At 38.4% G+C, this 21,979-nt stretch overlaps 2 protein-coding genes across 2 annotated transcripts; one reads left to right on the forward strand and one right to left on the reverse strand.

Annotated features, from left to right (window-relative positions):
- The first annotated feature begins 381 nt into the window (after nt 1-381).
- On the forward strand, nt 382-1,615 carry LOC149038112 (melanocyte-stimulating hormone receptor-like). The gene has a single exon (XM_089186751.1). It carries the CDS (start codon nt 668-670, stop codon nt 1,613-1,615), a length of 948 nt encoding a protein of 315 aa, XP_089042877.1. The 5' UTR covers nt 382-667.
- Nucleotides 1,616-5,799: 4,184 nt separating this feature from the next.
- Nucleotides 5,800-21,819, reverse strand: LOC149038113 (uncharacterized). The gene is made up of 6 exons (XM_089187178.1): nt 21,597-21,819; nt 18,935-19,086; nt 18,005-18,166; nt 17,667-17,744; nt 12,510-12,577; nt 5,800-11,317 (listed from the first exon to the last, which is right to left on the reverse strand). The coding sequence occupies exons 2-6, from the start codon at nt 19,029-19,031 to the stop codon at nt 7,406-7,408; spliced, it is 4,317 nt and encodes a 1,438-aa protein (XP_089043304.1). The 5' UTR covers nt 19,032-19,086; nt 21,597-21,819; the 3' UTR covers nt 5,800-7,405.
- Between the last annotated feature and the right edge of the window lie 160 nt (nt 21,820-21,979).

Consider the following 21,979-nt stretch of genomic DNA (forward strand, 5'->3'; position numbering starts at 1 on the left):
CGGTTACATTAGATATTCGATTTCATTAGCGTGCAAACTGTTGTTGGTATGATCTATTTCCATATGAAAGACAACGAACGATAACCTTAAAGATCCCAAGCACATCATTGTTGAAGTGAAGACACTTATCTTCGATACAACAAAAGATGAATAAGAAGAAAAGCCTCTTGCACGTATGGTCTAGAAACAATTGCTTGAGTGATATCAATCCTCACCGAACGTTAACCAAGTAAAGAGGGTTTTTCTTTGCCATACTATTCAAAAATGATGATAACAGAATTGTTCAAGTGAAGACACTTATCTTCGATACAACAAAAGATGAATAAGAAGAAAAACCTCTTGCACGCATGGTCTAGAAACAATTGCTTAAGTGATACCAATCCTCAATGAACGTTAACCGAGTAAAGAGGGTTTTCTTTATCATACTATTCAAAGATGATGGTAACGGATGTCTTCAAGCTTGCCTCTCAATTCTTATTGATACCTGAGGCATATGGAAAATTCGTGGTACAAATTTACCTTTTTTGACACCCCACACGGTGTATTTTTGCATTTCAAATCAGAACAAAGAAAGTGATTGAGGCTGGACAGGTGCTTTTAAGACGAAAAATCTCTCGATCATTACAATTACAAGTAACCGTAAGGGAAAACGTACATCGTTTGCAGAATGATGGCGGCAGCAAATTCAACGGGAGATGGAACGCAGATGAAAACATTTGAAGAACTTGTATGTTCCTCTTCTTCGGAGGGCGAATTGCGACAGTACTCCTTGCGTCTGTCAGCAGTCATCATTTTCTTTTCCCTTACAGCATTTCTTGGGAATGCCCTGATTGTCGTTGCACTTCACAAGGTGGCTTCCCTCCATCCGCCGTCCAAACTCCTGTACCGTTGTCTGGCAACGAGTGATCTGTTGGTTGGTCTTATAGGCCAGCCTCTCACTGCTACTCTTTGGATGTCGGTTGTTTTCGAACAGTGGAGACTTTGTCGATTCGCATGGGTAGCAGCCTCCATTTCAGGGTATGGATTATCTTTTATATCTTTGTTGACACTGGCAGCCATGAGCGTGGACAGACTTCTCGCCCTGTTGTTGGGGCTGAGATATAGACAAATTGTAACTTTGAAGCGCACATATATTATCGTCGTTGCTCTTTGGATTGTAACCGTTGTCGCTACTCTATGCGAGGCGTTAGGCTCTCATATAGCGCCCTGGTTCGGTCGAATTGTCATCCCATGTTGCCTATTAATCTCGATTGCTTCATATGCAAAGATTTTCCACGTTCTTAGTCATCGTCAAGCTCAAGTACAACATCATGTTCAACAACAGCCGACCCAACCAAATGCACTGAACATGGCGCGATACAAAAAGGCAGTGTACAGTGCACTGTGGGTGCAGTTAGTGTTACTTGCTTGTTATGTGCCTGTGAGTTTAGTGGGAATTGTGATGGCTCATAGAAAAGGAAATTCATCGCATTTAGTCGTCGCTCTTGGAATAGCGAATACTCTGGTTTATTTTAACTCGACTTTAAATCCGTTTCTTTACTGCTGGAAGATTAGTGAAGTAAGAAGAGCCGTTAAGCAGACAATCAGACAAGCGCTTTGCTGTCCAGGGGGTTAGATCTTCCATTATACTCTTTTTTAATTGTTTCAAGCGAGTATGTAGCGTGACGATGCTATTAGATAACGCATCCCGTCGTATATGTCATTTCATCATAACCATTATAATTTCCTCAAATGTGATTGGTGCATTAACTGCTTTATTTTTTGCTAATCATTCTGTAGAGCTGTAATCGGACAGTTGGCTGTAATCGGACACCTGTAATCGGACAGTTGGCTGTAATCGGACACCTGTAATCGGACAGTTTAAGTAGTCAATCACACTCGACTCGACTTTAAATCCGTTTCTTTACTGCTGGAAGATTAGTGAAGTAAGAAGAGCCGTTAAGCAGACAATCAGACAAGCGCTTTGCTGTCCAGGGGGTTAGATCTTCCATTTTACTCTTTTTCAATTGTTTCAAGCGAGTATGTAGCGTGACGATGCTATTAGATGACGCATCCCGTCGGATATGTCATTTCATCATAACCATTATAATTTCCTCAAATGTGATTGGTGCATTAACTGCTTTATTTTTTGCTAATAATTCTGTAGAGCTGTAATCGGACAGTTGGCTGTAATCGGACACCTGTAATCGGACAGTTTAAGTAGTCAATTACACTAAGTCCATTCATCCAAATCCACCAATCACAGAATTAAAAACAATAACCATAGCGACAGCCACTTATTCTAAAAAAAAAATGGGAATTTTCACAATGGAGAAATTTTTTTACATTAGACATTGTCTCTACCGGAGATATTACTCCTAAATGTATTTGCTATTTTCGGAAATTGAAACGGTTATGATTAATTGGTAACAGGACTTCTTGTCGTCCAATTCTGTCAGAAATCATATGAGCGATAAACAAATTTGTTAGTCACTCGTATGATTACAGAGCGAATTGGACTCCACTCAGTCCTATTACCATTACGAATAGGAAGAAGTAGGAAGCTTAATGTAGTCGCTGCTCAAAGCTGTTTAGATATTCTCATAATAGAGAGACTAATTTATGCTTTCATAAAACCTTATCATTTAAACAAAATTGTAGTTCTATCTCACACTGTTGTTTGGTAATAGACCTTAGCCTTTTACCTGTGACATTCAAGAGCAAACACTTAGAATAAGAGCGATTGGAGGGTTTATAAGCTCACAGCTTTCGCAACTTGGGACAGAAAATTCGTGAAAATGACCGCGGACAAATATCCGCGCCAAATTGGAACAATTTTTTATACAGCGCTGTATGGTGAGTTAACGTTCAGTAGAGGGAAGCATAGTGCTATCTAGGAGTACATATTGTTGTGAAGCGTTGTCTAGTTACCGCATTTTACGGATTTACAGTGCTACTCAGGGGTATAATGTTGTATTGTGCTGTATAATTTTAAAAGTTGCAATAAAGGGATGTATAGTGCTATTTAGGGGAGGAGGAGAGGGGCATATAGACGTACGTATTCAAGGAGTTTGTTCTACAACGTAAGGAGACATGGAGTCCAATAATCGACGGAACGTGTTTGCTCCTAATGAATCTTTCGGGCTGTTATCGACTACCTCTTAGGAAGCATTACAATAACTTAACCTTTCTTGATTATTGTCTTGTCAAAACACTTTTTCAAGGTCCTCTCTGCGTCTACATCCAAGATGACGGCTACCGATTCGGAGAAGTCTGTGGATTGGCCTGCTGCCATCATGGACTCGCGATGTAGGTGGACCCTGGGCGAGAGTTTGATCCATTCCCAATCAGATCATCGCCCAGAATTCTATTGTCTTTCGCGACATGTACTTGCAGTGCCCATTTAATCAGCGGGCAGCATAATAATTTGCATATCCTGAACTAGTCGGTTGTGATTGGTCAGCAGGTAAAGCTTTGGGAATACATGAGTCTCTTTGCAGATTTCAGCTGCTGTCAATCAAACAGTTGGATGCGTAAAGTAAATCCCAAGGTGACATAAAGTGAACAATAGCAATAATTAACGATAGCCACGCTCTTAACAAAGCGTTTAGCAAATTCGTTTGCAGCGAATTCTTATATGGACTGACAGACTCCCGTTGGTCAAAATGTTATCGGAATTATAAAAATTAGTATCATGAAAATAGAAAATAGAAAAAAGAAAAATTTAGAAAAAAGTATCATGAAGAATCTACTTCGTTAAAATCGCTTTATTCGGTAGAGAAAAATATGAGCGATGCTTCCGACAACCGGCTTGTGAGTGCGACGATCGTCGAGATAGAGCTAGAGTCTATCTTGCGACAATAATAGGAGTGTGGTTTCCATATGATAGTAACGATTGCTGAATATTTCTGCAGCGATCTCAGCGATCATATCTTAAAAGCTTTTACAGTTTTTTAAGCATTGTCTAGTTACCACCTCAATTTCAATACTAATTAGGCGGCGTGTGCGCGATTGTTTGCGGAGGCGGAGCTTAACATACCTTGATATTCTCGCGGGAAGTTTAAAATAGGTCACTTGTATTCTCGTGGGGGTCTCCAAAGGACAAATTTGGATAGAACACTACGATGCTTAGCAAACGTTTTCGAAATTCGCGTTTTGCGACTACTTCCAAAGTTTGGAATCCCTTGAAAATTTCTATGACGCTTTCTAGAATGTCAAATAAAAATAACCATATGGTAAAAGAGAAATCTAGCAATTGAGTGAAGATAAATTACGCCTGAAAGTGCGCTGAGATCGACTTCTCATACAAGCAGGATGCTAACATAGTCAATTTTCAAGGCAAATTTGCGACCTCTTCTGAAAGCGCAAGAACAAAGTGAGAATGATACACTATTCAATTGAACTTTCTTCTTTAAAAGCCATATGGTAAAAGTAGCATTTGAAAAGTAGTTTATCCGTAAAAGAAGAGAACGTAAGCCTTCCTCGACATTTTCAGCCCTTTTCCTTTATTGTTTGACAATCATTTTCTAATTAGCATTTAAATTTAGCGCCAGCGTCTCAATGAAAGTCCCGGATATGTCGCTGAATTCTGGGCGATGTGATAGAAGAAGCCTTAATTTGGACATTGAAGGACTCGTTTCCAACAAAATGCATCGATTATGTCGCAGAGACTTGGAGGGAGCTCTTTCGTTTTATAACTGCTACTGTGATGAGAGCACCAAAGAGAGCAAACACTCGGGCAAGTGAGACTTAAAATTGAGACCCCCTGTGGACTGGGAATGAGTCGAAAGGAAAACTAAGATTTTACTAGACATGATGCTAAGAGGAAACCATCCTAAGGTGAACAAAATAAGCATAATAACAACTACTCTGGGGAAGTAAGGAGGTATATGAGTTGTAAGAGACCTGACGTTGCGCGAGGATTGAGACGAATGAAAACTGAAACAGACAAGGAGATAGTCGCGTCTAATGAAGCGCGTAGAAGAATAAAGTTGAGGGCGATGAAAGAAGTGCGCGTAAAAATGGGAATAAGGGAAAAGTACGATGAAAAAAAGGGAAGGAACAAATGGAAGGAGAAAAAAGAGATGCACAAATGTGAAAAGGTGTAAAAAGGTAAAAAGGGTGCACACATGTAACAGTATGAACACGGCTGTCGGCATTCAAAATCGTGTGACAATATGGAGAACGGTAGACAGTGAAAGAGACACAATCGAAGAGTCGACGAGCGTTTGTTAAGTGGGTGGGGGCTTGAAACATGGAATGTCAGTACACTGTCAGCTGCAAAGATTATCAACTTGGCGCGCGCGGGTCAAAACAAGCATTGAAGTCCCCGTAGGATCTGTTCTCCCTGCATCTCACGCGAATCCTTAGAATATGGAGACAAACAATGAAAACATACGCAGTTTTTGTATTTTATACACTCTCTATTTCTCTTACACAAAAAAGTAAAAAAAATTACAATACAAACTGCATTAAATTGTTCAAGGCATTAAGTAAAGTACACGCTAAACAGAGACACTAAAATGAACCCATTTATTCCCAAGATTGATCATAGCTTAAATTCTCCTCACAAAATTAATGCACCGACAAACATGGTGTCAATAAGAATTAGAGAAAATCTAAATTAGCGGATTATTTTTCACTAGAAACGTCAAGTTTCATCCAATTCTCAGAATGAAGCAACAAAGAAACACATTCTTATCAGTTGGGAGAGTTTTCTTCACAACTTGGGAGTTAATGAGTCAATGAATAAAAACTTAGGTAAATGAACAAATAGCTTCAACTTTAAATACAAATAGCATCAAAACAATTCACACCAAATACACTGACATTATAAAAAGAATGTTTAGTCGAAATTGTCCCAGCTTGTTTTTAAAATCCTACGTTACATCATATTCAACCATGTGCAAGGTTAACTATTACATTTTATACCAGCATATACCAATGGTAGTTATGAAAATCTGTCAAAAATTAACATTGATTTTACAAAAATTTCTTTTAAAACAGCTGTGATACAGTATACCTTAAACTTTTGACTACATAACGGGTTCTAATTGCAAAGCGTGCTCTGAATACCTAAGTATAAATTCTTAAATCTAAGAAAGATATCATCAGACATCTCCAAATTATACTAAGGTAAATTTAAAGCCATGAAAAAAATTTGAACAGGAAATTTTCAAAAAAATGCAAGTTTTATCCTGAAGCCCAGAACCTTTTTAACTACGGCCTAGATTTACATTTATTTATGAACATTTTCACTAAAATAATTCCCACTGAGGACTACATGGCTTACTTCAAGTGTTTCCCTAATTTATTGGCGTAAATATTTTCCTAATGAAAACAACAAATTCCATGTCACCTACATTAAAAGTCTCAGTAATGGAAACTTCACTTAAAGTAAACTCTGCTTCGCTATTTCCTTGTTTAGATTACATGGACAATTGGTCTCTGTCGTCGTTCTCTAAAACAAACTGATGAGTGTTTGATAAAACGGACTAAAATTGATCAAACTCGTTTGATTGAAAGCAGGCCGTTGTAGCCAGCTCTTTAACTTGTTGTAGGCCTTTTTCCTGAGAAATTTCAATTTTTGTTTCAACATTTGTAAGAGTCATATTAGAAAAGTCAAGCGGGCGGAAAACAATTGTAGGCCGGGCCAACGGGACTAGAGGCTGGCCACACCCCTGAGAGTAGGTCTAATGTCTCTAACATATGGTCAGTAAATTCATCAACATCATCTCTGATGATTACTTCTTCAAATTAAGCTTAGAATGGCAATCTTGGCACTGATGGAATTAGATTGCATTAAAATGGATTGAAAAAAAGTTGAAAATAATAATCAATTTTTTTGTAAAGATAATTGCAAATTGCAACAAAGTAATTTATGACGTAGAAAAACCATTAAGATCAATTCACATATGGCTGCGAAGTTTGCAAATCACATTTTTGAAATTAAAAATTCGCCACCTTTTGCAAATGACAAACTGTTTCTTTGCTTATCAAAAGCTTAGAGTATCAACGTAATTAAAACCCGGTGGAGAAGGTCCTGGTTGTGTACAAGAAAAAAACCTCTAAATTATTTTACACATAACTGATTGCAATAAAGGAATAGATCTGAGTGTCATTTTGGCGAAACGAAAACCTCGTAGTCGCAATCAACAACTCAGCCGTTAACAATAGAAGCCTTATAGCATCCAGTTCTCTTCGCAAGCATCTAAATTTTTAAAGGTAAAAAAATAACAATTCCACTGAACAAAATATACTGAAATAGTCTGTTTTATTTCTTCACCAAAGTAAAGTCACACATCTCAAGTTCCATTTAACAAAAAAGTGAAAAGTAATGAAAAATAGCCAAAAAGCGCCAAAATAGAGAAGCATTTCAACCTTCCAAGTTCCTGCGTCATTCATTTTGAGATGAAATAAAAAGTTTTCATTTATGTGATTTCATATTCAAATTTTCTCTTTCCTTTGCCATGAAGTCAAGAGTGACGTCATCTCCAATCAGCAAAAAGGGCGCCCAGTATTTGATGTCGCAGAACGTGTCTGATTCTCTGAGGCTTTTCATGGCCAGGTTCAGTGACTCGCTTGCTGGTTTACCTCCCGCAAGTTGTTGATAAAAGTGTTTCATGAACTCAAGAGTAGCCTCGTCATCAATCGCCCACAGGGACACCACAATAGACCGAGCACCAGCCCCCATAAAAGCGCGCGCAATGCCAACCACACCTTCAGCCTTGATCTCGCCCCGGCCGCTGTGGCAGCAACTAAGCACAACAAGTTTGGCCCGAAGTTGAGTATTCAACACATCTTCAATTGTTAAAATGTAATCCTCCTCCGTTGGCACAGTAGATATTCGGTCTGGGTCAGGTGTAAGAGCAATTTCGCCAGTATCCATACATCCGTGTGCCGCAAAGTGAACTAGGGAAACGGAACTGAGTCTTTTCAACACCTCACGTTTCGTGGCCTGACTGCCAGTGATTGGCGTGATATTCAGAATTTTTCCGATCATTTCTACTTCTTTTTTAGCATACTCAAGCTGCTCCAAGACTTTCTTTCTCTCGCTGTTAGTAACCTCGGACACCCACGGATCTCCTACAAGTAACGCACCACTGCTTTTGTGATAATCATCTGGGCAATCGGCAATGCGTCTAAGACTTGCAAACGATGGAGCGACTCGGATTGTGAACGATTCACACAGGTATTTAGAATTACCATCCTTCAATGCAGCGTAAGGAGCGATCCACAGGGGTCCATCAGGAATAATGAGTAGCTCATCCCCTTCAATCAAGTCAGCCACCGGCTTCATAACGATATCATACAAAGTGCTCAAGCATCCGTCTTGTTGGATGTGAGGTTGAGGCTTGGCTTCTTTGGTTTTCTCATCCACTTTCGAACGGCCCTCCCTCAAAGCATCTAAAGATCGATTCTCGCATCTCACATTAGAACCAACACCAAGTTGTGTATAGACACCGAGCATGAACGACTCAAAGGACAGGCTAGATCCACTATTCTCTGAAACAAAACCTTTGAGTTTACTTTGTCTTAACTGAACTTGTTTTCCCTCGGACACAACCCAAAGATAGACGTTAGCTTCGTCCACTGCCTGAAAGACAGTGTTTGATGGCACCTTTTTTAAAAATGCGCAATCTTCATCTTCTCCCTTGTGGTGACTTGTTCCACCACAAAAACTGGATTCCATGAGGTCGGTCAGAGCTTGAGCTCGTCCTTCCTCAGCAACCAATAAGGCTTCATATACATTACCTTGTTCTACGAGAACTCTCCACAAACCCGTGTACGCCACTTGATGCTGATTTCGAAAATTAACTTTCCACTCATCTTTAGATATTAGAAGTTCTCTCAAGGAATTGAATAAGTTTGTGCTAGCTTTGTAATGTTCAACGGCTTTTAGCAGTCCACCTTGGAACTCAAAAACCACTCCTAATGAACAGTAGGCCATTGCCTCCAAGGATTTTTCTCCTACTTCTTTAGCTGTTATAAGATGTAGGTTGTGGTACTCTATGGCTTTTTTGAAATCATCCAGACTAAAATAAGCATTGCCAAGATTGCCATAAGCAACACCCTCCCCATGCTTGTCTCCTACTTCTTTAGCTATTTTAAGACGTAGGTTGTGGTACTCTATGGCTTTTTTGAAATCACCCAGACGGTAATAAGCAGTGCCAAGATTGCCATAAGCGTTACCCTCCCCATGCTTGTCTCCTACTTCTTTAGCTATTTTAAGATGTAGGTTGTGGTACTCTATGACTTTTTTGAAATCACCCAGACGGCCATAAGCATTGCCAAGATTGCCATACCCAACACCCTCCCCATGCTTGTCTCCTACTTCTTTAGCTATTTTAAGATGTAGGTTGTGGTACTCTATGGCTTTTTTGAAATCACCCAGACTAAAATAAGCATTGCCAAGATTGCCATAAGCACCACCCTCCCCATGCTTGTCTCCTACTTCTTTAGCTATTTTAATATTTAGGTTGTGGTTCTCTATGGCTTTTTTGAAATCACCCAGACGGTCATTATCATTGCCAAGATTGCCATAAGCAACACCCTCCCCATGCTTGTCTCCTACTTCTTTAGCTATTTTAAGATGTAGGTTGTGGTACTCTATGGCTTTTTTGAAATCACCCAGACGGTCATAAGCATTGCCAAGATTGCCATAAGCGTTACCCTCCCCATGCTTGTCTCCTACTTCTTTACTTATTTTAAGATGTAGGTTGGGGTACTCTATGGCTTTTTTGAAATCACCCAGACGGCCATAAGCATTGCCAAGATTGCCATAAGCGTTACCCTCCCCACGCTTGTCTCCTACTTCTTTAGCTATTTTAAGACCTAGGTTGTGGTACTCTATGGCTTTTTCGAAATCACCCACACGGTAATAAGCAGTGCCAAGATTGTGATAAGCGTTACCCTCCCCATGCTTGTCTCCTACGTCTTTAGCTATTTTAAGATGTAGGTTGTGGTACTCTATGGCTTTTTTTAAATCACCCAGACGGCCATAAGCATTGCCAAGATTGCCATAAGCGTTACCCTCCCCATGCTTGTCTCCCACGTCTTTAGCTATTTTAAGATGTAGGTTGTAGTACCTTCTGGCTTTTTTGGACTCACCCAGACGGAAATAAGCATTGCCAAGATTGCCATAAGCAACACCCTCCCCATGCTTGTCTCCTACTTCTTTAGCTATTTTAAGATCTAGGTTGTGGTACTCTATGGCTTTTTTGAAATCACCCAGACGGTCATAATCATTGCCAAGATTGCCATAAGCGTTACCCTCCCCATGCTTGTCTCCTACTTCTTTAGCGATTTTAAGATGTAGGTTGTGGTACTCTATGGCTTTTTTGAAATTACCCAGACGTCGATAATCATTGCCAAGATTGCCATAAGCACCACCCTCCCCATGCTTGTCTCCTACTTCTTTAGCTATTTTAAGATGTAGGTTGTGGTACTCTATGGCTTTTTTTAAATCACCCAGACGGTGATAAGCATTGCCAAGATTGCCATTAGCGGTACCCTCCCCATGCTTCTCTCCTACTTCTTTAGCTAATTTAAGATGTAGGTTGTGGTACTCTATGGCTTTTTTGAAATCACCCAGACTGAAATAAGCATTGCCAAGATTGCAATAAGCGCTTCCCTCCCCATGCTTGTCTCCTACTTCTTTAGCGATTTTAAGATGTAGGTTGTGGTACTCTATGGCTTTTTTGAAATCACCCAGACGGTCATAATCATTGCCAAGATTGCCATAAGCGTTACCCTCCCCATGCTTGTCTCCCACTTCTTTAGCTATGTTAAGACCTAGGTTGTGGTACTCTATGGCTTTTTTTAAATCACCCACACGGCAATAAGCAGTGCCAAGATTGCGATAAGCGTTACCCTCCCCATGCTTGTCTCCTACTTCTTTAGCGATTTTAAGACGTAGGTTGTGGTACTCTATGGCTTTTTTGAAATTACCCAGACGGTCATAAGCACTGCCAAGATTGCCATAAGCACCACCCTCCCCATGCTTGTCTCCTACTTCTTTAGCTATTTTGAGATGTAGGTTGTGGTACTCTTTGGCTTTTTTGAAATCACCCAGACGGTGATAAGCATTGCCAAGATTGTTATAAGCGTTACCCTCCCCATGCTTGTCTCCTACTTCTTTAGCGATTTTAAGATATAGGTTGAGGTACTCTATGGCTTCTTTTCCCTGATTATAGAGATCTATGACTTTCTTGACATCACCTGAACTTGCACTACCGTGGTCATGACTAATAGGATCTTTTTCCTCCATGGACTTATCTGTCACTTCACTGACAGACTGAAGTCTTAATGACAACAAGATCCTATTGTTTTTGTCAATCTTTTTTAATGTTAAGGGTTAAAAATGTGGAAAAAACAAAAAAGATTATGTTTCTGATCATATTGATATGTAATAGTCCATTTTAACATTTGCGTGCTTGGTTCCCAAACCTCTGAACAAGAGCCATGATTAAGGGTGACCTTGTTATGATAAAAACACTGCTGCTTTTTAAATGCAAACTACATTGTTATTATCGTTTCTAGATACTGGTCTCTATCACAACAAGGTCACCTTCAGCCTCACTCCAAATCAAAGGCTTGGCAACTAAGTACACAACTATAAAATGGCCCATTAGGAGGGCTTTGCATTAAAGGTAGATGATTTATCAACATTCAGTCTTAAAGTCAGTTATGAAGTAAATCTACACTTCAAAAAATGTTTTTTCTGTGTGCAGCCTCAAAATTTAACGCGAAATGTCTAGATTTAATCCCTAGTTTTCAAACACTGAGCAGCACTTGCTCGATTTTTAAATTAATATAGCTTTAACATCAGACAAATGTTTCTACAACACAATGAGTCTACAACACAAATACATGTCTTTAAAATTGTTATTTGTCCATAGGAAAGCACAACGAAAGTTTCTGAGTCTCTAAGTAGAGGCAAAAGGTCGAAGGCAAGAAAATCTGCATAAGATATAGAAACATTACAGAGCTTTTTGTTCTGGCTTGTTTTAGAGAGATCATCTACCCAAGTACTCTGTATAAACTGGATGAATATTAGTCTTCTAACCCTTTGACTCCCGTGAGTGACCAAAAGAGATTTTCTCCTTACAATAGCAATACAATGTCAATCAGATAAGTGTTGCGAGTAAAAAAAATATATCAATTTAAAAATAGTTAGTTCATGCAATACTGAATTCTCTGTACTAACATTACAAGAATTGTATGGTTGACAGTAAGGATAATTACAAATTTGGTCTGGGAAATTAAAGGGTTATTTAAACTAATGTACCAGTTATTGGCATGGATAGTAGAACTAAGTCAAATTGGCTAAAAGGAGTAATTTCATTAATAAGTCATGAGGTAATAACTTCTCCTATGTTTTTAATCACACACACTTAAAGTATATAAGCTGACAAGTTCCCATCATAATTAATACCCTTCTTTGTATTTTCTCCCTTGAAACATCAAATTATGGAAACTTTTTTCCATTATACCCACGGTTAAAAATGAAAGATTCCTTCAAAGGATACAGCTAGTCCCTTATCACACCAAGTGATTGCTTCTTCAAATCTCTTCAATTCAACACAAGCAGTGGCTCCTGTAGGCAACAACACAAAGAAGCATACTATTACTGTAGCTCAATTCTGAGAAAAGAACCTGAAACCATTGAAATCATTACAGACCAGAAGAAAAAAAAAAAAAGACACAACAAAACAATACAAAAAAACTAAACGGAAAAGAATAAACAGGCCCTATTAGGTTTCAGCAGGTAATTTAGTGTTAACAACTGGGTTGAAAACGTAATTTAGCCACCGTAAAGGGTAAAAAAGCTGACGTTTCGAGCGTTAGCCCTTCGTTAGGCAAGTCCTGATCCTTCTTTTTAAAACAGCTAGATAGTGACTTAAGAGCGTGTCCACGAGAGCACCGGGCAGTCGTGCTACATGCCATCTAACCGATTTCAATGAAAGTTTATCAGTTTAAAGGGTCTACCCCAAAACTCAAAAAAACAGACTGGTTTCTGTTTTGGGTTTTTCCGGGTGGAGATAGACCACCCCCCGGTTTTTCTTGGTTTTCACCAAGGAAATCGCTTCAAATAGGTAAAATGTATGAAGCTTTCACTGCGATGGTATTTAACCGATTACTTTGAGGATTTGCACACATATTTTTACATCCTTAGTTAATGGCCGCCGCGAGTATCAGTCAGTTTGATTGACGGCTTGTCAATCAACAGAGGCAAATATACGACTTTGGTTTTAGACTTTTCGATTCATCTAAATATTTTACAACTTTGAGGTCAAATATCTCCCGTTGCCAGAAAGCTACAACACTAATCTTAATTACCCTTTATAACCCATCATTTCATCTCTGGAAATCATCAAAAAAATCTTTGGGCACTACCGTATTTTTGTCTTGGATGCCCTTTTAAAATCTGCGACTGTGACAAGTTTCTCTCAACTACATCTGTCACGCAATTCCTGCTCTAGGCGGTCACTTGACAAAATAAACCTACATTTTTTAGCTCTTTATACAAGTTGATTGGTCAAGAAAGGTGAAAACTGTGAAAAACTTTCGAGATTTTTTGTAGGAATGGAAAATTTCACGTTTAGAGAGATGCATGTTGACGGAAGATCAATGGGAAAATCGAAGCGTTTCTTTCTTCAGTCGTTTATTACTTTGAAGATTTGCTAAAATCAGGACATAGGGCTCTTGTACAGAACAAAACATTCAATAGCCTATACTTTGATCGTCTATTATCATTATCGCACAGTTTACAATAAGGAAACTGTAACAGGAGAGGAGATTTTAAAGTCACATGTCGCCTGCTGGTTGACGTACAAGTTCCCGGGTGTAACAACTTCGGCTTTTCCATACCGCGAATGACGGGAAACTCTGCCCCCTTTATTTGTTAGGAAACATCAAGCCCCATGAATTCATCAACGACGCCATGTTTCCAGAAAATAAGACTGGAAAATGTTTTTTCCACTCTCCACCATCAAGGAATTCCACGTATAGGAATAGTATTCGTAGGGTCACTGCGTGACCTTTTATTAGAAGTAAAAATTGTTCATTTTTTTTTTTCAAGAAGGCACTTCTAGAAAGTTCCTAATTCTTCTGTTATCTTATTTTCCTGTTTTTTGACTGCAAATATCATCTGCATTTGCTATTATTTTCGCTAATTGTCATGGCCTTTCCTGCGCGCACGTGCGAGCTAGTTTATATACAGGACTCTTTCGAGTTTCTCTGGCTGGTGTCGGGCTTATGTGTAGGTCTAGTTCAAAAGATATCTGCACGCTGCAACACGGGTTCCTATGTTTTCTCCTTTTTCTTTATTTGTATTTTCATTCTCTTGCTTGCATTATCACACATTTATGTTTTTTTATTCCCTCAGCACGTTCCCTCAGATTTGGAAGTAGGCCATGAAAAGTCAATATTGACCAGAACTGAAATCCTTTTCTATCACCATTTGTTTCAGAGAACCCCCGTCATTTGTGACTTTATTTCTCAAGAAAATGTGTTTTTATTTGCCATTTATTTCCATTAGAACATGAAACTAGGTCCTGATAAGTTTTTTTGTCTCGTGACTCCCAAAAACCGTGTTTGCGACAACATCAATTGAGAAATCAAAGGCAATTACGCCTGAGAAATTCGCTTGTAGTCTTCTACCCGCAGAAGGCAACTCCATATAATGAAACGTTCTAAGACCTCTGTAAATTAGAGACATTGGGTGATGTTGAGGAGTGAAATATTTAAACTAAATCTGTGACACTCAAACGGATCACGTACTCGTACGTGTAACTTCCGGAAAATGTCACGCATGTATAACACCGTAGGCTCACCTGGTGAATTCTATCCACTGGCTTCAATAGCAAAGAGAAAATTTATTTACTATTTGTATATGAACAAGCTTATTTACCCTACTTGAAAAAATTCTTGATGAAGTCTACTATTGTCAGACGAAACGCGTGGAAGATAAATACAAGTTTTTACTTTCTTAGTTCGTGCAGTGATGCTCACTAGTTTGTTCCGTCAAAAATGCTTTTAATGTGAAGTCACGTCGACCTCGACAGAAAAACTAAGCTCACCCTGTAATAATCAATGGTTTGATACCGTTAGTACCAATTTAGGTAAATCATTGGGCTTGGATCACAATGATGAAAAAAATGTGCGTTTCCTCACGCTCGCCACGTTTATTCTTTGGAAAATTATTTTACTGAACTGTTTTATAGCAGCCCGAGGAAAAAGCAAAATTGAAACAACCGGCGTATCGGTCAAACGAATTCCAATTTTTTTCAACAAGGAGTTGGCAAGTTCATTTTTCCTAGTAAATTTAAGTGGGCTTCATTTTTTTGTGACAGCCGATCAAAGATAGACATCTCTGAAACGTCTCTAAAACTCTTTAAAAAAAAAACATTTGAGAGACGTCGATGTATCCCAAACATGCGTTTCGTCCGAGATGGAGCTTATTCTAGCGCGTATTGGCTTATTTGGAGATTACGAAGGCCGCGATTCCACGATGTACCTCAAACATCGTGCACAACTTGGTGTGAGATTCAGACCTTCGGGTTCGTAAATGCCAGTATCCTCCTCATAAAAATCGGAGACATAAAGTGAGAGAGAGATGAATCTGCAAATGGCAGAAGAAATCAAAGCTGGTGGCGAGTCTTCCTGGTGGCGGCAAGGTGACTGTAAACCTAAATAGAACGCGCACTGTAGCTGCTATCTTAGAGTCGGCAATGAATAAGGAAAAAGGGCAAGAAGAGCGCTTATCTGAACATCAGTTTTCCTAACTGGTGATTTGTGACTGAGATGAACTTTATATCATATGATTGTTAGGGATACGCAGGTACTGTAGAGTCGCTCATAGAGGTGGACGATCCTCCCTCTGACTTAAGAACTGCGACAAGTTTATAGCGCAGATCAAGAGGCACAGTTTGAAGCACCTCAGGGTCTCACTTGGCTCGTCACATTAGAAACCTTCAGCAAACTAATCTTAGAAGCGGGTACTTATCAGCAACGTGCACAGATTTCTGAACGCGGGTCATCGCGAGAGCTATACCCAATCGGTCATAGACGGAACAAGAAAGCGAGATATTCTTGCTAAAAGAAGGATGTATCAAGACGTTTCAGTCATTGGCCGCCAAAATTAGAATGCTTGAAAAAATATGCAGATATTTTACGATCCAAGTAGGCAAATAATCATAGAAATCTGCAGATTATTCTGAAATTGTTATCTAGCAGACAGTACGAACAACGCGCTTGAATAATTCCTAATAAGAGTCTTCGGGTCACACAACAGATGTTAGCTTAGCGGAGTTCTGCATGGAAATGTTCGATGGCGGTAAGTGACAACGACAACACTATTTTAATTTTATTTTCGGGATAAAGGCACAGTTTTTAGTCCAATAGAACTATTGATATTTGCTCTCGAGCGAGAGCGCAGAATTCCTTGTCTGTAAAAGCCGAAGTTGTAGCACACTGGAACATGTAGTAATATCAACCAACACGCAGCATGACTTTGAAATCTCCTAAAATGAGCAATGATGATGATTAACAATCATATTATAGACTAATGAATGTTTTGTGCCGTACAAAAGCCATATCTGCTGATTTTAGCAAATCTTCAAAGTAATAAACGACTGAAGAAAGAAACGCTACGATTTTCCCATTGATTTTTCGTTTACATGCATCTCTCTAAACGTGAAATTTTCCATTCCTACAAAAAATCTCGAAAGTTTTTCACATTTTCACCTTTCTTGATCAATCATCTTGTATAAAGAGCTAAAAAATGTAGGTTTATTTTGTCAAGTGACCGCCTAGAGCAAGAATTTCGTGACAGGTGTAGTTGAGAGAAACTTGTCACAGTCGCAGATTTTAAAAGGCATCCAAGACAAAAATACGGTAGTGCGCAAATATTTTTTGATGATTTTCAGAGATGAAATGATGGGTTATAAAGGGGAATTAGGATTAGTGTTGTAGCTTTCTGGCATCGGGAGATATTTGACCTCAAAGTTGTCAAATATTTGGATGAATCGAAAAGTCTAAAACCAAAGTCGTATATTTGCCCCTTTGATTGACAAGCCGTCGATCAAACTGACTGATACTCGCAGCAGACATTAACTAAGGATGTAAAAATATGTGTGCAAATCCTCAAAGTAATCGGTTATAAACCATCGCCGTGAGAGCTTCATACATTTTACCTATTTGAAGCGATTTCCTTGGTGAAAACCAAGAAAAACCGGGGGTGGTCTATCTCCCCCCGGAAGAACCAAAACAGAAACCAGTTTGTCTCTTTGAGTTTTGGGGTAGACCCTTTAAACTGCCAAAGTTTCATTGAAATCGGTGAGATGGCTTGTAGCACGACTGCCCGGTGCTCTCGTAGACACGCTCTTAACATATCTGCATGACACCTGTGACTCATTGGACTTAAAGAACTAAAATATTCATGCTGAAATTTTATTTTGCATTCCACATTGAGTTCTTCATCCCGTTCAAAATAATATTCTTATCATGATTAATGGAAAGTAATGGCATAGCAGTCAAGAGCTGGATTCAAATGTACATCAGGGTGGTCTCGACCTCTTAATTAAAGTCAATTGAGACAAGAGTGAACTCCATTTAACCTCATTTAACCTTAGAGTGTTGAGTTCTTTTGTTATTATTATTATAGCACAGCTAACATATCTAACCTCTCACAATTGCCTTAAGGAAAGTTGGATTTAACTCAATGGCTGCTTCTGCATCCCTTAGTGAATCCTGGTGATTTCCTGTTATTGAAATAAATATCTCTGATTAGCCATACATGTTGCAAACCAACTACCATTACTATAATTTTGGGAAAAACTTGTGATGCTCATTGATATCTGGGGTAAGAGGTTACTTCTTTGTATATTTGAGAGGCCAAGATAAGATGTAAATTTTCCCGGGCATGCATTCAAAATCATCACCTTTTTCAGAAAACTACTACTGACAACTCAATAGCTTCAAACAAGAAAAAAAATGCATATTAAAGCTCTCATCATCTTACCAAGTTTAAAATGTGCAATAGCCCTGTTGTTGTGCAGTTTGGCCTTCAGTTCTTTCTCATTGCAGTTCATTTTAATTCCTTTGGTGTAAAAATGAATAGCATTGATGAAATCTCCTTTCTTGAAGGCCTCATTACCCTCATTTCTATAAACATCAGCTGTGGCTGCAAAGAAAAAATAAACATTAATTTGTGTCAAAGTCTGTGGTTACTAATTACCTGTGGTTGTAGTTAATTAGTGCATAAGCAGAGCTGCCAAGATCTGGAGATTTAACATCTGCAGATTTTTCCTTTAGTGCCAGCTACCACTTTTGCACCTGTCTGACTTGACCCATCCCCTGAAAAGCTTGGAGTAATACTGCTGAATCATTCACTAAGCCCATGAGAATAAAGGAAATGATCACCAACCTAAGAAGCATTGATCTTCAAATGAATTCTCTTTTTCAGTACCACAAGAAACATACAAAGAATAGTATGGAGAATATGGATACTGATGTTAGGGTGTCAAGGGTTAAACACCTCCATATTCAATGATATAACACTTGCACTCTATTGGAAATTGGTTGCTTAGGGGAAGTTGAAACTTTCAATTTAATGTTGCATAATATAATGGAAAGATGATGATGATGATGGTACTTATGATGCAAACTTACAAAATGAATGTTATATGATGGTCAAATAAAGTCTTTACTTACTATAACTTTGTGTACTTGCTTTGAAATTTGAGAAAAGAAAACAACAAATATGTCATGGATCCTCTCAGTCAATCAACAGCATATTGTAATCAGAGAAGAGAGTCATGACTGGCCAAATATCCTTTAAGGTGGTCATGCAGTGTATTAATATCGTTCTCCACATCTGCTTACATTCTTGAAACTGGTGGAATAGAAAATGTTTTAACAGTGACTGAAGCCAAAGTTGAACCTCGCTCACCTCGTAAAGTGTCCTCATCAAAATCTGGAGCATTTTCTTTGTCAGGTAAGTCTTCATTTTCAGATGGAACCTTATTTGGACTTCTTTCTTTAGCCATAGCAACTGTAAGGGGATGCTTCTTTCAAAACGTTGCTGTTTTAAGTCATCCTGGCCTGAAAAAAAAGATGGTTGCAAATGGTAAAAAATTAGCTCAACATATTACCCAATTGTAAACGAAATATTTTTTCCCTACTGAGAATGGGAGGGATACATAGACACAAAATCACAAGCAATTAATATTAATAGCATATTTAAAGCAGTAAAAGAACAAAAGATATATATACTGAAGAAAACAAGCATTAATATTTAAATAAACAGTAATTCACTTCTCGTTACAATAAATTTCAAGATTTACCAAAGACATTCCTATGCAATTGACTGAAATAAATTGGGCAAAAATCAACATCTGTGTGTTTCAAGTTTATATAATTTGTAACAGTAGCAATTTAAATCATTTAAACTAAGAGGTGGTAGGTAGTTAGGTCACATCTGGATTTGAAAAGTGGCCTGTCCAGGCCCTGAGCTTTACTTAATCCTGGTTTCCTTACATGAAGCAACTGGGAGTATTACTACCCAACCCTGGACAGGATGCAAGTCCATTCCACCGTTATCCCTTCCCCCCCCCCCTTTCACCCCCCTTGCATTTTATCAGGTTTCCCTAACTAATGTTTGCTACCCATTTATACTCCTGGGTGGAGACAGACACTGTAAGAGTAAAGTGTTTTGCATAAGAACACAATACATTGACTGGAACCCAGACCTCTTGACCCTGAGTCCAGCACAGGCCAGGCTATATTAACGCAGACCTCTTGACCATGCGTCCACCTCACTAATCATAAGCCCACCATGTCTCTGCAAGAGGAGAGAGTTTATGCTGAATCATTTCTCATAAGAAAGAAATTTTACAACACCAAAGTAAAATTTTCATATTTGATTTTTAAATAGGGATTACTGCTCAAAACTTATAAAAGATGTATTTCATTTATTCAATTCCTACAGTTGAGCTGATGCCCATATTTGTATAGGTGATTGTTAGTTCAACTGTTTCACTTTATCACAGGAAAAACAGTGAAATATTTACATTTATGCATGCTGATGTATGTTGAAATGGATTTAAATTTGGTACAGGTGCTGACGTTTTTGCTTTATTAGTATATGTATATTTAACTAATTGTTTTTGCAGTTATTCCATATTTACATTGTCTCTGCACAAAATTGATTTGTATTTGATGCTAACTTTAATTCTCCTAATAATCATGACTGGTTGTTTTTTTAAATATCAAATAATCTTTGCTAGCTGTCTTCATGTACAAAAAAATTCAATAAATGTGGAGTAGCAAGGAAGTCAATTGAACTGGAATTCAAAATAGCCTGTAAATGTATATCGCTTTTCCAAACACCACTACAAACTTCTATATAACCAGGTGATTGCCAGGGCTTTAAAGAGGTATATTGGCCCAAGGTTGTAACAGTATAGGAATGACATGGTGCCAATATTCCCCATTACCCCTCAAGAGAGCAAGGTAATTGTCATGCACCAATGTCACTTGGACTTAACTAGTTTACAATGAATTTACATGTTTTATAATTTTCTGTATGGTGCAATGATGGTCTATGTGGCAAAATCCTGACCAAGTAAGAACCAATCAGAACTTTACATTTATCCCAAGACTACCTTGTCATATAACAACATAAATGATCAACAAACACATATTTGGATGCATGCAGCCTCATGCAGAACTAAACCAGTTTTGATAAAAAAGAAATAAATAAAAAAAAATTGATCGGACACATTCAGTTGATATGATTATTGATTGATCGTATGTTGATTAGCAGATGACAAAAGGTAAAACTTCACTCAGACACTAATCAATTATTACCAGTTGAAGAATTGGATTCCTAAAACTCGAATGCAGTTAATTGAAAGGACTCTTGTAGTACATAACTAGCTGAATTTGAAGAAAAATCAACTTGTCTCAATATTTAACAAGGAAATCAGTATAACAGTACAGTTTGGAAGGACAATCTAAGCTGTCTATCGAAAAGAAAAAATCACTTTCAAACTACAGTATAAAATGAAAAACATAAACACATGAAATACGCTGAAAATGTTTATCGCTTTTTGATCGAATGCATCGTCTTAAATACGGGAGCAAATACGTACATAAGCCCGATATGAAAGCTGGTGCCAAACACGATTGTGTACATGCTCCGCGTGACACGCAAACGAAACTGAAAGTGTTGCGATCAAAAGGGCTTGCACTGAATCAAATCGATAATTTGGATATCCTTTGTAACTTTCTCGAATTACTTATTTTGTCCAAGGTAAATGCCAGGCATTGCTTGCGAATTTTTGTGAATTCGACAGCTGTAACTTGTTCAAACAAGCTCAGCTTAATAAGCTTGTAACTAACACGAAGCGGCAATACAATTAATACACGCCAGAATAAAGTAAAAGTTGGCAATCGTCGTCACTTAACTGCAGGAACGTCTTTCATTGTCGGAAATCAGAGAAAGTTCGGAAAGATAAGGAACATTTGAAGGAGGAAATCTCAACTAAAAAAAATTAAAATAAAATTATTTACCTTACACTCAATAATCTGATACAACCATGCGTTCTTACCTCTGTCGCGGAAATGGAAGGCACCTTTGACTATTTTACGACCTTGCTTCCTCAGTCCGTCATGAAAATGTTTCAAAGTCACTAAGACAGAGAAAGTACTAAGAAAGACTCGAAAGCTATGTCATGGAACGGAGAATTGCAACGGCGCGTTGTGAAAATGAAACAGGGAGCTCCTTGGCCCATAAATCTGTGCAAGCTTGAAGCCGGAAATTCTCCGACTGAATTTGAAAGAAGAGCCCACGTATGGGCGGCTGTCATCGCCAAAAATACAAAAATAGAATTGGTTTGTAATAACCGATAGAGTCTAATTGTCTTTTGGAGAACGATATATATTATCCTAGGAGATTTATTTAAAATACAAATGGACAAGTCGCATTTGGTGA

This window comes from Pocillopora damicornis, chromosome 11, assembly GCF_964200805.1.
Source record: "Pocillopora damicornis chromosome 11, jaPocDami1.2, whole genome shotgun sequence".
Lineage (NCBI taxonomy): Eukaryota > Metazoa > Cnidaria > Anthozoa > Scleractinia > Pocilloporidae > Pocillopora > Pocillopora damicornis.

What these genes read in the sequence shown, in the direction of transcription:
- LOC149038113 (XM_089187178.1), bottom strand. Translation starts at nt 19,031, where the DNA reads ATGGCTAAAGAAAGAAGTCCAAATAAGGTTCCATCTGAAAATGAAGAC. An exon ending in CCTTAAGGCAATTGTGAGAG is followed by an intron (nt 12,578 to 17,666) that starts GTTAGATATGTT and finishes TGTTGCCTACAG; the next exon opens with GAGCCACTGCTTGTGTTGAA. An exon ending in GGTGTGATAAGGGACTAGCT is followed by an intron (nt 11,318 to 12,509) that starts GTATCCTTTGAA and finishes ACATTAAAAAAG; the next exon opens with ATTGACAAAAACAATAGGAT.
- LOC149038112 (XM_089186751.1), top strand. Translation starts at nt 668, where the DNA reads ATGATGGCGGCAGCAAATTCAACGGGAGATGGAACGCAGATGAAAACA.